The 18,643-nt window shown below is 46.5% G+C and overlaps 1 protein-coding gene across 6 annotated transcripts in view; it reads left to right on the top strand.

The window, feature by feature from the left end:
* Positions 1-18,643, top strand: part of NSF (N-ethylmaleimide sensitive factor, vesicle fusing ATPase) — a 99,228-nt gene that overhangs the window by 38,554 nt on the left and 42,031 nt on the right. For all 6 annotated transcript variants that reach the window (XM_081883997.1, XM_081883998.1, XM_081884001.1 and 3 more), the window contains exons 7-8: positions 369-444; positions 9,325-9,480. In XM_081883997.1, coding sequence (XP_081740123.1) covers positions 369-444; positions 9,325-9,480 — 232 coding nt within the window. The remainder of the gene's footprint in view (positions 1-368; positions 445-9,324; positions 9,481-18,643) is intronic.

Genomic DNA, 18,643 nt, shown 5'->3' with positions numbered 1-18,643 from the left:
ACCCCACTGATTTGAGCGAAACAGCGTTGTAGCTCTTTCTTCACCTGCCTTCTGTTCTGGCAGCTGATTTCCTTTCCAGAGCCCTGAAGTCCAGGTCCTTTCCCCTGTTTTTGCAGCTTTGAGACGGGGGCGGATCGTCACGAATAGGTCTTCTTTGACCATATGCCGCTAGGTATCTTGTTGAAGCTGAGCACCAGCTGCGCTGGGATGACTTCATCTCATGCCGCCTGCTGGTTTCTGCTGCTATGGAGCTTGTCTTAATATAAAAATGGCCCTCTCTTTCCATTCTGAGGCTCTCTGGCGTACACAGAGCATGAGTGTTTGTTACTATTCTTCAAGGCTTTTAATTGCGGTTTTCGTTCATTCAGATCGAAGTTGGTCTTGTCGTTGGCAACAGCCAGGTTGCGTTTGAAAAGGCCGAGAGCTCTTCCCTCACCCTCATTGGTAAGTGTGGCCCTGGGGCAACAGTTGTGCGTTCCAAGCAGTTTGTTGTCTTCCTTATCGGCAAGTCCACGAAAATTACTAGTTCACAGCAGTATTTACTCCCCTGTCTGCCCTTGCGTCCTTATCTACATGACTGTCAAACATAGACCTGGGCTCTTCGTCCAAGTTGCATCTTCTTTCCCCTTTTAATTTTTAGCTAGTTTATACAGTGGTACCTTGGTTCTCAAACCTGTTCCGGAAGTCCGTTCCAAAACCAAAGCGTTCCAAAGCCAACCAGGGAGCGCTTTCCGATAGAAAGTAATGCAAAACAGATTAATCCATTCCAGACTTTTAAAAACAACCCCTAAAACTGTTGGCTATTTTTTTATTTTTTTTTTGGCCTCACTACTCGGCATGGAGGACGTGGAGGTGGTCCAGGATACATATTTTCCTTCCTCTTCTGCAAACCTCCGAATATTCAGCAGAGACTCCATTTAGGAAAGGATTCCCAAAGCAGCACAGTAAATTTAAAAGGGTTTTTTCAGCATCTTAGGGCCTTCATAACAACAGAGCAGAGACAGGAAGCCCAGCTAGAATTGAAAATCTGTTGGCTATTTGCAGTTTAGTTGCGCTGCAGAGAGCTTGCTGGGGAGACCACGCATTACAAGGAACTCAAAAATAACTTTAACAAGGTTTTAATAACAATAACAAAAACAAAAACTCATTTTACACTAAATATATCAACAAACATGACCCAACCACCAGCCCATCCCCCAGGGTACTGAGAGAGCTAGGTGCTCTTTATATACTACACCCAATTGTTGACACAGCTTAATTAACATAACTTAGCAGCACCTGCTGTACTGTTTCACAGCTGTAAAACTGGGTCTCGTTATTTGCTCTGGCCCTTAAAGAAATACACATCTTGTGCACCAATAATGAACCTTCACATTTAAAGAGACCATTCAACAAAAACAGCAATTTAACATGAATTTTACTATCTAACAAGACCATTGATCCATAAAATGAAAGCTATAATCAATGTGCTGCACTATAAAATAAATAAGGCAGCATTGTAGATGATAAAAATAAAAATTATTATTATTTTCTTACCTGCACTGATGATAGTCATTGGTTGGATCGGGGGCTTTTATCCATTTCCCCGCAATCAATCAATCAATCAATCAATCAATCAGTAGCTGAACTGGGTTCCACACAGTCACAAAAAGAAATCAACCAAAAAAGCCTCAAAAACAAAAATGCCAAATAAATAGCAAAAAAAAAGCGCCCAAGTTAATCCGTTCCAGAAGTCCATTTGACTTCTGAAATGTTCGGAAACCAAGGTGCAGCTTCTGCAGGCGCCCCAGAAACAATAGCCGACAGCTGCACCGGAAGTTCAGCTTCCGAAAAACGTTTGAAAACCAGAACACTCACTTCTGGGTTTTCGGCGTTTGAGTACCAAGGCATTTGAGAACTAAGGTACCACTATTACTATTCCAGGTCCTAAACACACACACACACACACACACACACACACACACACACACACACACGTTGTATCTTAACCAGCGGTTTTAGCTTCTTTTAGTTTATTTTTTCAAGTGGAAAGATAGAAGAAGAAGAAGAGTTTGGATTTGATATCCCGCCTTTCACTCCCCTTCAGGAGTCTCAAAGCGGCTAACAATCTCCTTTCCCTTCCTCCCCCACAACAAACACTCTGTGAGGTGAGTGGGGCTGAGAGACTTCACAGAAGTGTGACTGGCCCAAGGTCACCCAGCAGCTGCATGTGGAGGAGCGGAGACGCGAACCCGGTTTCCCAGATTACGTGACTACCGCTCTTAACCACTACACCACACTGGCTCTCAAGATAGCAAGAGTGAACAGGAAGAGATCAAGACACATGTCATAAAAAAGAGTGAGAGGGATTATTATTATTTTAAAAAAAACCTTACTAGCTGTGCTGCAGAAGAAATTCCAATAGCCAGCCATTCTGCAGGTAGCAAAAGGGAATTTCAGTAACAAAGGCCCATGCTGTTGACATTCAAGGCCCATATGACAGCTTAGGCCTCCTCTCTGATTGCATCCTGTAGCCAGAGCTGGAGAAGGCAAAGCAGCAGGGTTCTTTTCCTTGTCTTGCTGGCAGTAGCTGGCTGCTGGCGTCTTCTGCTGGGGGTTGGAGTAGGAGAGATCAGAGGACAAGGTTGTAGCATCTCCCAGGGAGACATAGGAAGCTGCCATATACCAAATCAAGCCACTGGTCCATCAAGCTTACCATCGCCCATTCCAGTTGTTCTCAAAGGGTATGGCGTGCCACACTGGTGTGACAAAAGAGGATAGCAAGTTTGGCAGGAAGATTCAAGGGTAATCTTCCCCCCCCCCATCAGCACATTTTTTTTAAAAAATATGTTTTTCAAGTTCATACATTTCACTAATTTTACAATCATTTTAACATTTCAAAGCTCGACTTCCTTTCCCCTCTTTCTGCGGTTGCTTGAATTTGTTTTTAATATCTTCTGCATATCCAGATTAATTTGCTCATTTATTCATCTACTTTAATTATATACTCTTACAAAACTGCAGGTTATTAGAATAATCCTGCCAATGTTCTTATCTGTTTACAATTTATTTATAAATATTCAATAAACCATTTCCATTCTTTTATAAAAGATTCAGGGATAATCAGGGATAACTACTACATTTCAGTGTAGTATAGTATCAATTTTTTAAAATTTTATTTGTGTAATATGGATAGATAGCTTTTCAACACGAAAGCAAGAGTGTCAAATGTGGGAATGATTCATGTTCTTACGTAGCTGCATTGTTTTATAATTTTTGGATATTGTAAGATAGTTGTGTTCTACGCTACAAATAGAACTTATTAGCTTGTTTTCGTTTTCCAATGTATTTCTTACCAATATATATATATATATATATATATATATATATATATATATATATATATATATATATATTCTGAAAGTGTGGCCTTGAGGAAAAAAAGTTTGAGAAAAAGTTTGGTCTGTTCAGATTAATGGCGGTAGCTCTCCAAGGTCCTAGACAGAGACCTCTAGTTAAAATCCTTTTTAAATCTTGTGGATTCAACCTGCATTCTCCTCAGCCTTTCATTATTAAGAAAGGAGAGAGTGCCCCCTATCACCACAAGAGATCAGTTGTGATTTGAGCACTCTCACCAGCCAGCTTTGCCAGTTGTTTTTTTTGTGTTAGCCGCCTCACGTTTTATTCGTTCAGATATATAGGTAGCCAGCCCAGCTGAAAAATCAACACAAGACTGCACAAACATTCAGCTCCGGAGTAATAAATTAACTTCAAGAATTTCCACACTGTAGGTGATACTGTAAAACGGTAAAGGGACCCCTGACTGTTAGGTCCAGTCGCGGATGACTCCGGGGTTGTAGCGTTCATCTCGCTTTACTGGCCGAGGGAGCCAGCGTACAGCTTCCGGGTCATGTGGCCAGCATGACTAAGCCGCTTCTGGTGAACCAGAGCAGCGCACGGAAACGCCGTTTAGCTTCCTGCCGGAGCAGTTCCTATTTATCTACTTGCACTTTGATGTGCTTTTGAACTGCTAGGTTGGCAGGAGCAGGGACCGAGCAACAGGAGCTCACCCCATTGCAGGGATTCGAACTGCCGACCTTCTGATCGGCAAGTCCTAGGCTCTGTGGTTTAACGTGCACGTTGCCCTTGTGTCCTTCTCTAACCATATTCAAATAATATTTAGTTTTGTGTTCTTGCTAGAGTCTAGCAAGCAGCCCTGGCTCTTAGCTCCATGGATATCTCTCCCCTTAGTAGTTGCCTGGCATTATAATAAATTATTATTATTATTATTATTACTACTCTTTTGATGCTCCTTTCCTTTCACACCGTGTAGGCAACAGTTGTTGCATGAAGCTGATAAAAGTGGGGCAGGATGAGGCCCAGAGGCAGGGCATTCATCAAGGTAGAACCACACAGAATAGCGGCAGAATTTTGCCTTCAATTATGGGCTGATGCCAAGTAGATTAAGTGGGTGAGGTGTTGGCATGGGAAGGTTTGCTGAAACTTTCCGCCTCCCCATAGCTGCTTTTCTCTTAGCTGGGCTTGGAGCAAGTCTTGTGGGGGAAGGTTTGTGGGAGAAAAGCTTCTGTGGGGAAAAAGAAGCCATGGTAAAACTTCCAAATTCCCAGGGGCTCTTTTAGGCTGAGGGAGTTGACCGCAAAAGGGGTTAGTTGCAGATACGGTGGTACCTTGGTTCTCGAGCTTAATCCGTTCCGGGAGTCCGTTCGACTCCTGGAACCGTTTGAAAACCAAGGTGTGGCTTCCGATTCGTTGCAGGAGGTTCCTGCACTCAGTCGGAAGCCGCGTCGAACGTTGAGCTTCCGAAAAATGTTCGCAAACCAAAACACTTTCGGATTTGCGGTGTACTGGAGCCGATTTGTTTGGGAGCCAGGCTGTTTGAGTACCAAGGTACCACTGTATGCCCAAATCAAAGCGGAGCACAGTCGTACTTTGGTTTTCGAACAGCTTAGTTCTCGAACATTTTGGCTCCCAAACGCCGCAAACTCGAAAATGAGTGTTCCGGATTACGAACTATTTTTGGAAGCCGAATGTCCGACGTGGCTTCTGATTGGCTGCAGGACCTTCCTGCAGCCAATCGGAAGCTGTGCCTTGGTTTCCGGACGTTTTGGAAGTCAAACAGACTTCCGGAATGGATTCCGTTCAGAAACCAAGGTACGACTGTATAAGCAACTGAGGTGTGTCCCCAGGGAGATGATAATGAATGGAAAAAGCCAAATCTCAGCCCAAAGGATAAGAACTAGGGCTTTTCCGGCAGCGAAGACAAGGCCCCCTTGGAGTGTTCAGGTGGGGCGAAGACTAACCCTGCTGAGTCCCTCTAGAAGGATGGATATTCCACTCGACTCCCCTTCGTGTCTCTTGCAGGAGGAGACAGGGCAGGCCTTGGGGAAGTGGGGTTATGCCAAAGCATCCGGCAGGAACTTGCATTCTGGTTCTCACTCGTTCCCTTGAATGCCCACTTGCTCTCTGGCTCTCATTCCTTTGTCCTCTGTCCTAGGAAAGTGCGGAGGAGCTGGCTGGGTGAGTGGGTCAAGCCGGGAGGAAAACTGCTCTGCATGGGCCCCTTTTTAGCTGCTTGCATGGCTGGAACAGGAGAGGGTAGGAGGACCTGCAGGGAGCAAAAATTATGCAAGAAAGAAGAGAAATACCTGTATTGGGGGGTGGGTATGTGGGGTGGGGAACTGATCAAATTTAATACAGCGTTTACTTGGGGGGGGTATAAAAAGGAGAGTTGATAGACGAGGCTGAACTTAAAGGTTCAGTGACCAGGCAGTCCCAATTTTGCATCCAGAGAAGTTGAAATCTGTTAGCATATATACAGTCGTACGTCGGAAGTTGGATGGAATCCATTCCGGAAGTCCGTTCAACTTCCAAAACGTTCGGAAACCAAGGCGCAGCTTCTGATTGGCTGCAGGAAGCTCCTGCGGCCAATTGGAAGCTGCAGAAGCAGTGTCGGACATTTGAGTTCCAAAGAACGTTTGCAAACCGGAACAGCCACTTCGGAGTTTGCAGCATTCGGGAGCCAAAACGTTTGACTTGCAAGGCGTCCAGGATCCAAGGTACTACTGTACGTTTCTTCAAATCGAGCAGCTTCTGTTACTTTGCATAATCTATTCTGATGTAGCAAGGAGAAGCAAGGGTCTCTAGAGAGAACTGGAGCCCCACCCCAACCACTGGAAATCTTACTCAGCCGCACTTCTGACTTCTGAGATTTCCACAAGAGTTGGTTGCAGTGGATCTCTGCAGCCATAAGTGCCAGAAATATCACGGCAATGCACAAATCCCTGCTCTTACTTACTCATCTCCACTGACTGGGAAAAAGTGCCCTGTAAAAATCAGCTTTTGGCTAAACCAGGGCCCCCTGTGCTGCCTTTGCAATGTGTTTGGGTATGATCTTTTGGGACCTATTGTGAAATCAGGGCTACTCTATGCTAACCGGTTGGGAAAACCATAGAATCATAGAATCATAGAGTTGGAAGAGACCACAAGGGCCATCGAGTCCAACCCCCTGCCAAGCAGGAAACGCCATCAGAGCACTCCTGACATTTGGTTGTCAAGCCTCTGCTTAAAGACCTCCAAAGAAGGAGACTCCACCACACTACTTGGCAGCAAATTCCACTGTCAAACAGCTCTTACTGTCAGGAAGTTCTTCCTAATGTTTAGGTGGAATCTTCTTTCTTGTAGTTTGGATCCATTGCTCCGTGCCTGCTTCTCTGGAGCAGCAGAAAACAACCTTTCCCCCTCCTCTATGTGACATCCTTTTATATATTTGAACATGGCTATCATATCACCCCTTAACCTCCTCTTCTCCAGGCTAAACATGCCCAGCTCCCTTAGCCATTCCTCATAAGGCATCATTTCCAGGCCTTGACCATTTTGGTTGCCCTCCTCTGGACACGTTCCAGTTTGTCAGTGTCCTTCTTGAACTGTGGTGTCCAGAACTGGACACAGTACTCCAGGTGAGGTCTGACCAGAGCAGAATACAGTGGCACTATTACTTCCCTTGATCTAGATGCTATACTCCTATTGATGCAGCCCAGAATTGCATTGGCTTTTTTAGCTGCCGCGTGACAATGATGCTTTTCTGCAGCTCTTCCTTTTTGATTTGGACCTGGGAAAACCCTGCCCATGTGGCAGTTAGACTTCACAGTTGCAGGGTTCTGTACCTGGGTGTGGTAGTACTGCAGGCTTGACATTGAAATTAGCCTTTTTGTGTTGGAAATGGGGTTCTGCTGGTTTTTGTTTTTCATCAGCATCAATCAACCCACAATCTAGTTTCAACTTGGATATTATTATTGGATGCGTTGTGTACCCTGATAGATGCATGTGGCCCGCATATATTTAGCACTCATATATTTAGCACTGAGTTTGCGCAAGGTGCTGGTGACTACTTGAGTCGAAACCTTTGCTTTTTCAAAATCAGCAGTGTGCAGATCCAGCAGGATCTGCCTTGTCTTGCCCTGCTTTAAGTGGCTTGTTCTATTGATAACATCATTTGCGCACATTTAAAACCACACTGTTTAGCAAGGCAGTATTGTAAAATCGGACTCCGGAATCAAGCGAATAAAGTTTTTCTGAGCGAATGAATGGCCCCAGACATGTTGCTTTCAAATTTCAAAATACGGCCCACAACCAGCGTGTGGCAGCAGAGAATCAGAAAAGTAAAAGGTAAAAATTAAGCAGTCTTAAGAGGCCAGCTAACTCTGGGAAGAGGTCGTATGATTGCAGCTATCCTGCAGGAAACAAAATAAATGAAAACACCAAAAGCCTGCAGACGAAGACTGGCTGAGCTCTTTAAATCAATACATAAATCGCTACATGGGTGCCTCTTTCAGGTCTGCCACTGCTCCTTAGTGTTGATGGATCACAAAACTACACCCATATAGCAGTAGGAACCACGGCAGACAGAATTCACTTGGCTCTAAAGCACTCTGTATGTGAAGCCTGTGGCCCTCCAGAGGCTGATGGGAATTGTAGTCCAACAACACGCGGAGGAGAATCAATTGAACGCAACGGGGCTTGCTTTTGAGTAGATGTGTATAGGACTTGCTGGCTACCTTTTCCAAAGAAATAAACAAAAACCCACTTTCCCCTTTGATGTCAGGACTACTGCAGTATTGATTTCTACTTACAGTACTTTCAACGTGAAATCAATTATAGGGTCTAGACCAGCAATGACTGCTACGTGTTCTATATCATCTGTGGCTTCCCTGTGCTGCAGGTAAAAGTATATTTAAAACGACAGGAGTGTATTGGGCTCCTGGTGCTTGGTGTGTGTTTTTTTTCCATTGAAGAGAGCGCTCCTTTCCACACCCTCAAGTTAGCTCAAGTATTTGATCAATTGCTTAAATTAATTGCCAGTCATCAGAATTGATCCTTTCCTATGATGTTCTCTCTCCCTCCCCCCCTAAATATGGAATGCATTTAGCTCACATCTTTGTAATCTTTACAATTCTGCAAGGACATCAGGGTTATAATCCCCATGTTAGATTGGTAGTATGGGGCTGAAGCTGAGATATGGTTGCCTTCCTGGGTCCGTTCAGCAGATCCAAGGCTGAACTGAGATGTGAATAGGCTGGATTAACCATTAAGCAAAATAAGCATGTGCTTAGGGCATCAAGGGAAGAGGGGCACCACAGAAATTTTCCATTGCCGGGTTTTTTTTACATTAACGGTCACAAATTGCTCATCTGAGTGTTCATTTTCTCAGTTGAAGTACAGTCGTACCTTGGTTTTCAAACAGCTTAGTTCTCAAACATTTTGGAAGTCGAACGGACTTCCGGAACGGATTCCGTTCAACTTCCAAGGTACGGCTGTATATTAAAAATCCCAACAGAACAACTATTCAACAAGGCAGGCTCGAGGCCTTATCTCTACTAAGTATGGAAGCAGATGTGTATTATGTAAGATTAGTTTTGACAATTTGAGCAAAGACTTTGCAATCAGAAAAAGTAGGAGAATTTTTTATCAAATATAAAGTGAAAGTAGACAAAAATATTTTCCATCTTACTGTAGGCTTTGTTTCATTTCAAAAAATAAATTTATTTTACAGGTTGTTATTGTTTATATTTTGAATTAGATATATATGGGGGCACTGAAATCTTTTAAGTGCTTAGGGTCTCTAAAGGTCTTAATCCACCCCTGAATTTGTGGCTCTTGTTCTTAACCTCTACACACACACACACACACACACACACACACACACACACTACACTGTGTTCAAAGTTTGCTTTAGCATCTTGCACACAGGAAACAGAACTCTGCAACATTTCCATGCACTGATTGAATTTGTCAAACTTGAGCTGACTCCTTTCTCCTTTCCCACAGGCAAATCCAAAACCAGAGAAAACCGCCAGTCGATCATCAACCCTGACTGGAACTTTGAGAAGATGGGCATTGGGGGTCTTGATAAGGAGTTCTCTGACATCTTCCGGCGGGCCTTTGCCTCCCGAGTGTTCCCACCTGAGATTGTGGAGCAGATGGGTGAGTACCAAAGCTAAAGGAGAACGAAATCCCACAATGGTGTATAAAGGATGATGACGTAAAGGTAAAAGGTAAGGTAAAGGACTCCTGGGTGGTTAAGTCCAGTCAAAGGTGACTATGGAGTGGCAGCGGTCATCTCGCTTTCAGGCCAATGGAGCCGACATTTGTCCACAGACGACTTTCCAGGTCATGTGGCCAGCATGCCTAAACCACTTCTGGCGCAATGAGACACCGTGATGGAAACCAGAGCGCACGGAAATACCTATTTATCTACTTGCACTGGTGTGCTTTCGAACTGCTAGATCAGCAGGAACTGGGACAGAGCAAGGGGAGCTCCTTCGCGGGGATTTGAACTGCCAGCCTTCTGATCGGCAAGCCCAAGAGGCTCAGTGGTTTAGACCACAGCGCCACCCGCTTCCCACGGATAGTGATGTACAAAGGGGGTGAAATAGGAGATGACTAAGATAGGAGCGGAGAAGTGACAGGAGCAGGAAATGTGGAAAACTCAGATGTGCAAGCCACGAGGACTATCAAATATTACAGCATTTTGCCCCCTCTCCCTTAGGCAGTGGTAGCTAAACAAAACAGGGGAGGCTTTTTTTTAGGGTTTGATTTCATGGAGTATAAAGATGAAGTGGAGATTGGAGCAGTGCTTGGTTCCAAGCAAAATCAAATTATACGCCTGAGCTGAACAGCCAGTTATGGCCTGCCGGGTGCCCAGTGTGCTTCAGGTTCCTTCTGTGCAACTATTGCAGGCGAACCCTAGGGATTTCACCTGGTTTGGCACCAAAATGGAACGGAAGGGCTCCTCCCGTTGGTTACAGCAGCCGCTGAAAACAGCTTGAATTGCTAGTGTTAAATTGATGGGATTCCCTCTGAATAATCGAAGCCACAAGATGGGGTGCTGTAACCCACTCTGCTCAGTGCAGCTTCTTGGCTAGGCTGGTTCCCATAACTCCAAGTTCATCAAAATGCCTGAGCCTGCAACACTAACTGTATCTACTCAGGAGTCCCATTTAACTCAGTGAGTCTTACTCCCAGGTAAATGAGATTGGGATTGTAACCCGAAGCATGTAACTGGAGGCACCCTTTCCTCTTAACCTCAACCTTATGCGGTTAGAGCAGAGCTTTCCAGACTCTTCATGTTGGTGACACACTTTTTAGACAGGCATTTCAGGATGCAGTAATTCAGTTTTACTAGCAAGCTGGAGGTTAAACTAACCCCTTTCCAGCCCCAGTAGGAGCGTTTGTGTGAAATACCTACAAGGTAAAGGACCCCTGGATGGTTAAGTCCAGTCAAAGATGACTATGGGGTTGCTCCGCTCATCTCACTTTCAGGCCTAGAGAGCCGGCGTTTGTCCACAGACAGCTTTCCGGGTCATGTAGCCAGCATGATTATACTGCTTCTGGCGCAACGGGACACTGTGATGGAAACCAGAGCTCATGGAAACGCCCTTTACCTTCCCGCCGCAGTGGTACCTATTTATCTACTCACACTGGCATGCTTTCGAAGTGCTAGGTTGGCAGGAGTTGGGACAGAGCAATGGGAGCTCACCCCGTCGCGGGGATTCGAACCACTGACCTTCTGATTGGCAAGCCCAAGAGGCTCAGTGGTTTAGACCACAGCGCCCACCTGCATTGTAAGGGTGGTATACAAATATAGCGAACAACAACAACTTGGGAGCATCCCGTGGAATTGATTGGCAGTGGGTTCAGGTCTTGGAATGAGCTTGCCTCCAGTGAACCTACCATACTAGTAGCTCATTTTCTGATACCCCTTTGTCCATAATAACTTCTTCCCAGTTTTACTGTAAAATGTTGAACTTTGACATTTGAAGATAGGATCCTCGTGCTGTTCCAGGGAACATATAAATGAAGCTTTAGAAACATCCTGATGCACAGTGGAAGTATATGGACTTGCCAATCAATATCTATTCCTGCCAGGGTCATTGTTGTTCCTGCTGAACGCTTGTTCCTCAACGTGCTACGGCCCTCTTCAAGTTGGACGCTTGCTGCCTCGCAAGCGGAGCTTTAAGCCTTCCATCCCAGTTCCCTTTCTCTTCTTCGACAGGCCTCCCTTAGGCGAAAGAAGCTTATCTGAAATTTGAAGAAAAGTGCCGCTTCCTGACACTCATCCTTCCCCCGCCGTGCATTAGTTATGACTTGCTCTTCCAACTATATTTCAGGGCTCAGATGCCAGGTTGACATCTGCTCGGGTCCGCCGTAATAATTCATGAGGGGGAGGGAAGGGAGAAGAAAGCCATTCCTCAGCCCTGCGCAAAGTAGCAGTCGCAGATCTCCCCCCAAGAACCCCTTTTGTGTTTTCTCTCTCTCTCTTGCCTTTCCCTGCTCTTGTGCCTCACAAGTGAGCAGCAGTCAATATGCCAGATGCAGCTTGGCCAAGATTGACCCATCTTGCATTGCTGTTTGCTTCGGCGTGGTTTCCACCAGCTCTTATGAAAGGGAGGAGGAGAGAAGGGGTTTTATAAATCCACTTCAGCGTGCCGCATCTGTGAGGCGGTGGGTTCTTGGGGGGCTATTAAGGCTGGCTCCTGGTGGGTCACACAGCCCCAGTAAAGCGAACAGGTGTTGTACAAGAGTACGGAGCAAAACTAGGAAGTAACTACCGTATTTTTCGCTCTATAGGATGCACTTTTCCCCCTCCAAAAATTGAGGGGAAATGTGTGTGCATCCTATGGAGCGAATGCAGGTTCTTTGGCTTCAGCGATAGCAACGCTAAGCCTCCGAAGCGCAGAGGGAGCGCTCCCTCCGTGCTCCAAAGGCTTTGCGTTGCTTTCGCTGAAGCCTGGAGAGCGAGAGGCGTTAGTGCGCACCGACCCCTCTCGCTCTCCAGGCTTCAGGGATAGCCGCGCGCAGCCCCTCCGGCAGGGAGAGGCTGCACGTGGCTATGGCTTCTTAAACCCCGCACAGCCTCTCCCGGCAGGGGAGAGGTTGCATGGGGCTAAAGAGGAAGCCAAAACAGCCAGCGGGATCCATTCCGCTGGCTGCCTTGGCTTGTGACATAGCTGCGCGCAACCCCTCCGGCTCTTTGGGGCGGGGGGGGAATAAGATTTTTTTTCTTGATCCCCCCCTAAAAACTAGGTGCGCCCTATGGAGTGAAAAATAGGGTAAGTTGTCTTGAGCCCCATCCCCAAATTCTAGAAGACAATTCTAGCCGTGCTCATTTCTTGTGGCAATAATGCAAATAAATCCATCACTGAATAAAGTTCCGTGGACACTGATGGCACAGTAGGTTTTATTCAATAGAAGATCTTGCCGTAAAATGTAGGTCGAATATTAAAGGAACCAAAACCCTCTTTGCTGCTTTCTAGATTGGACTTGAGAGAGCCCAGAGAGGCGTCTTCCAGCATCCATGACTTGCTGGCTTGCTGGGGTACATAAAAATGAATGGAGGAGGATGGAGGGGCCCCTTGGATTTGACATTATGCCTGACCGTCCTAGTGGTAATTAACGTAGCAAAGTTTCCATCCTCTAGGACAATGGAGGGGTTCTCCTCAGCCATGTTTGCTCCCCAATTATGAGGGGGAAAGGAAGCATACAAATTGAACTGGGTAGCAGCCTAAAACAGTTTTGGGCTGGGTGTGGCCTGTCCCATTCTGCTTCCTTCCATTTCAAGTATGGGTTTCCGGCCAAGACCTGGGACATTCCTGTTTGTCCTCATTTATTATAGTGGCTGGTTGCAGTGGCAGAATCGCTAGTGCTCCATGACTTATCCTAAGCCAAATGTTGACAGCCCTTTGAATTGGTTCCTGCAGAGATTTTATCTTCCAGTGTAGTTGCTCTTGCATGTTGTTGTTGTTTAGTCATTTAGTTGTGTCCGACTCTTCATGACTCCATGGATCAGAGCACGCCAGGCACTCCTGTCTTCCACTGCCTCCCGCAGTTTGGTCAGGCTCATGCTGGTAGCTTCGAGAACACTGTCCAACCATCTCGTCCTCTGTCGTCCCCTTCTCCTTGTGCCCTCCATCTTTCCCAACACCAGGGTTTTTCTTCTCTTCTCATGAGGTGTCCAAAGTATTGGAGCCTCAGCTTCAGGATCTGTCCTTCCAGTGAGCACGTTCAGAATGGATCGGTTTGATCTTCTTGCAGTCCATGGGACTCTCAAGAGTCTCCTCCAGCACCATAATTCAAAAGCATCTGTTCTTCGGTGACCAGCCTTCTTTCTGGTCCAGCTCTCACTTCCATACATCACTACTGGGAAAACCATAGCTTTAACTATACGGATCTTTGCATAGCAAATACTAGACCGGAAGCTAAGTTCTATTATCAAGTCAATCCTTTGGCATCTCACCTTTTATTTTAAAACCAAGCTTCTGGCCCTTGCTTGTAATGCTAAACTAAACCATGGCTTATTTCAAATGTGATCACTCCTGGAGAGGAGAGCCTAGCTGCTGTGCTCCTCCTGCAATCCTTTGGCTATGCTGCTGGAAGCTAAATTATGGCTTGGCTTCATGTGTCATCCAAACCAGGGCTTGTGGTTCATACCCTCCCGGCAATCCACGAGCTGTAAACCCGATAACAAATACTGGTTAAAATGGTGCAACGGCCGCAGGACTGGAGAAGGGGCAGCTGTGAACTCTTCTCTGGCTTGGCATTATGTGTGAACCGGCTCCTAGCTCCCCAATGGGAAGCAGCACATTTTTGTGCAAAGGATCAGGATTCAAATGTTCAGCGCCTTCTGGGATGCCTAACTGTGGTTAGCCAATTGGTTTGTGTTACGTTGAGCCAGTGTGTCTCAGCACTCTTGTTCCAGAGGAGACGGAGAAAGAGAGAGGGACTGGATTTAAAGCTCTCTATTTGACCATAAGTACCACATTGGCTGAGGGACGCGGGTGGTACTGTGGGTTAAACCACAGAGCCTAGGACTTGCCGATCGGAAGGTCAGCGGTTCGAATCCCTGCGACGGGGTGAGCTCCCGTTGCTCGGTCCCTGCTCCTGCCAACCTAGCAGTTCGAAAGCACATCAAAGTGCAAGTAGATAAATAGGTACCGCTCCAGCAGGAAGGTAAATGGCGTTTCCGTGTGCTGCTCTGGTTCGCTAGAAGCGGTTTAGTCATGCTGGCCACATGACCTGGAAGCTGTACGCCGGCTCCCTCAGCCAATAAAGTGAGATGAGCACTGCAACCCCAGAGTCGGCAATGACTGGACCTAATGGTCAGGGGTCCCTTTACCTTTACCACATTGGCTGACAGTTGGCCAACGATGAGGGCCAGTCCTGATGCCTAAAAGGCTGTCTGCAATTGATGGCTGAAACTTAAGCCTCAGCGAGCTGCAACCCATTCCCGTGCTGGTGGCCTTTCCTATAATCTTCAAGCAGCTGTTCGGCCGCCTTCTCATTTTCAAGCTCTTGGTGGATGAGGCTGCTGGCATGTCTCCTCTGCGGCTGTGATTTTGCTAAAAGCCTAAAATTACATGATGAAACATAGTTATTATTATTTTTTAAGCGAGCAAGCCTTGAGTCCCACTTTTGGGCTCAAAGTTTTTCTGTGTGTGTTTTTAAAAATGTGTGCAATTTTTACTTCGTAGCCCAGGGCTTTTCTGTATGTGTGTTAAGAATTCCTGCTTTAATCTGATCTCCCCCACATTCCATCAGAAGGAGATAATTGTTCTGCAGTTCACATAAATCCTAGAGGTCCGTTGGTTCCAATTCATCTTCCTTCTTTGTCAACTTTTCCTGCAGGTGGTCTTAGGATAAAACATAACAGTAGAGGTCAATAGACGTTACGCTAAGTGCATGACAGCCGCCAGAAACAGCCGTCGCTCATTCAGTTACTGTCTTCCTGCTGTATTGTTGCGTAAAACATATGCATGATATCACAGCACTGTGGTGCAGGGTGAAGTTCCACTTCTTGACCCCTGCCGTTGGACACCAATGATGTGTAATTCGAAAATCAGAACAGGGCACGGAATGTGAATGCAAGAGGGCTAACTTGGGTGGTGTTATGGAATGCTCTGGCAGGACTTTGCCATGTCCACTGGCTCCATTGCTTGGCCCAGATCAAAAAGTGCTGTTTTTTATCTTTAAATCCCTTCTTAGTTTGGTAGTTGGACTATTACCTCTCCCTGCATGTATCTTGAGACATTTGCGCCCTTCTTCAAGTGCCTCTGCCACATGAGATACGATAGGGGGCTGCGAGTGATGGAGTCTTTTTGGTGGTGGCTCCCAGTTTGTGGAATGCCATACTTCTCTTGGATGCCAGGCAAAGACCTTCTTTCCGCCCCAACGGATTATACTGCTGTTCATCATATTGCTTTAGCTTTGCAGGCCGTTCAGTTTACCTGCCCCCTGCTTTTAATTGATTTGTTTTGCTCTGGTGTATTAAATGGGTGTTTTTTGTTGCCTTTTATTACGGTATGATTTTTTCATTTGTGTTGACTTATTTTGCGCTGCACACCACCCAGAGAACTTTCTCCTACGGGGCAGCCTACAAACGGCATCAGGGATGCAGGTGGCACTGTGGGTAAAAGCCTCAGCGCCTAGGGCTTGCCGATCGAAAGGTCGGCGGTTCGAATCCCCGTGGCGGGGTGCGCTCCCGTTGTTCGGTCCCAGCGCCTGCCAACCTAGCAGTTCGAAAGCACCCCCGGGTGCAAGTAGATAAATAGGGACCGCTTACTGGCGGGAAGGTAAACGGCGTTTCCGTGTGCTGCGCTGGCTCACCAGATGCAGCTTTGTCACGCTGACCTCGTGACCCGGAAAGTGTCTCCGGACAGCGCTGGCCCCTGGCCTCTTAAGTGAGATGGGCGCACAACCCTAGAGTCTGTCAAGACTGGCCCGTACGGGCAGGGGTACCTTTACCTTTACCTTTTACAAACGGCATGCCCAAATAAACCAATGATGAGTTCCCTTTTGGCTTAACCCCTTAATTTTAATCCTCAATTAGAACCAGGCTGAAGTTCACACTTGCTCATATTCAGCCCTTACTATCTTTGACCGTCACTGCCCCTCCACCTGTTTTCTTCTGCACTGTTGAAATTGAGGACCTTACTGTCTTCAAACAAAAACACCTTGGAGGTCCCGGGCCACAGAGAGGTTAGGCTGGCCTCAACCAGAGCCAGGGCCTTCTCGGCTGTGGCTCCAATCTGGTGGAACGCTCTGTCACAAGAGACTAGGGCCCTGCGGGACTTGACATTTTTCTGCAGGGCCCGCAAGACAGAGCTGTTCCACCAGGCCTTTGGCAAACCTCATAGAACTCTAGCCCAATGGTTGCCATTCATCTGAATTGAACTGATTTTATAATGAACTGATTTTAGAATGTTGTATCATTTTACTGTTGTTAGCTGCTCTGAGCCTGGCTTCAGCTGGGGAGGGCAGGATATAAATATTATTATTATTATTATTATTATTATTATTATTATTATTATTATTATTATTATTATTATTATTACTATTAGCTAAAAAGGCTGGAGGCCCCAACCTCATGAAACTCTGTACAATGATACATACATTAATGACACTGTCTAAATGGGAGCATCTCCCACCTTCCCCCTCCCAACCCATTTTAGTGCCTGCCTTTTGTGGGTACACCTGTAGGTTGACGAAATGATCAAATAAAGTCTGTTCTGTTCCCACTGAGCAACATTCCCAGGCTACAAATGTCACTTTTGCGTGCACCTGAGTAGTATGAAAAGACTGGAAGAGTCGGTGAGTAGGTTGGGAGCAGCTAATCCCATGAATGGCACCTGAAGCTGACCTTTACAGACCAGTTTCCCGAGATACAATGAGAGTACGGTTGTCTCTGTCTAATTTTCACCATATGTCAACCTGCTGAGAATTCCTTTGTTTGTGGGGAGCCTGCTACGGTGATGACAACGTTGTCTTTGGCCCCTGATTTATCTGTTGCTCTTATTTCGTTGTTTGGCTTATTTGTTTCCTGTTGTGAGCGGGTGAGCGAGTAATTAAAAGCCGCTCGATAACCCTGGTGCCCTGTTAACGCGAGTGACCTTCGGTGGGGAATGGTCCTCGTGCTAGACGGAGGCATTCAGAAATGCCCACCCAGAGGAAGAGGGTGAGTTCTGTAAGGTTCTTTGTTAACCGCGCTGACATTTGGAGACACTGCCTGCCTTTCTCCCGGAGCGGAGATAAGCTACGAAGCCAAGTGTTGTCTTGCTGCAGGAGGAGCCCACGGCGCAGTCTCGAGCCGTGACATTTTCCAAGTTTGTCATCACTTTCCTATTTTGAATGGAAGCCTGTCTCCGTGTTCTCATTGCTTCCCATGTTGGCCAGGTGGGCGCGATTTTTAGAGGGATGCTCTCCAGGTGGAGAAGAGGTGAGGGGATGGGGGAAGCAAGACCAGCGGCAGAGAAAATGTTTAGTCTCTCTCGAAGGTCCCAGGTTTAATGGATGGTATCTCCAGCTAAACAAAAGACGGCAAATCAATTTTCCCAGGCCACTTTTGAGTTGTGATGGCTTTTGTCCCCGTAATGCTAGAACAAAGCTGAGGAGGGGAGATGATTGGGTTGCTTTTGTTTTTATTGTGCATTTTGTGTTTTTATATTGTGATTTTATGTTGTAAGCACCCTGAGACCTGCAGATATAGGGCGGTATAGGTCAAAGGTAAAGGACCCCTGGACGGTTAGGTCCGGTCAAAGGCAACTATGGGGTTGCAGCGCTCATCTCGCTTTCAGGCCGAGGGAGCCAGCGTTTGTCCACAGACAGCTTTCCGGGTCATGTAGCCAGCATGACTAAACTGCTTCTGGCGCAACGGGACACCGTGACGGAAACCAGAGCGCACGGAAACACCAATTACCTTCCCGCCACAGCGGTATCTATTTATCTACTCACACTGGTGTGCTTTCAAACTGCTAGGTTGGCAGGAACTGGGGCAGAGCAACAGGAGCTCACCCCATTGCGGGGATTCGAACTACTGACCTTCTGATTGGCAAGCCCAAGAGGCTCAGTGGTTTAGACCACAGCGCCCACCCGCATTGTAAGGGCAGTATACAAATATACCGAACAACAACAACTTGGGAGCATCCTGTGGAGTTGATTGGCAGTGGGTTCAGGTCAGACAAAAGAGACTTTGTAGTGTTGAATTAACGGATGGAGTTCGTCGCCACGAGATGTGGCGGTTGCTGCTCAGTTAGACCACTCTGAAAGGGGATTAGAAATATTTCTAGAGGTTAATATCTGTGTTTTTAGGTGT

This window comes from Podarcis melisellensis, assembly GCF_964234715.1.
Source record: "Podarcis melisellensis genome assembly, chromosome: 13".
NCBI lineage: Eukaryota > Metazoa > Chordata > Lepidosauria > Squamata > Lacertidae > Podarcis > Podarcis melisellensis.
This window is presented reverse-complemented; position numbering and strand designations above follow the sequence as displayed.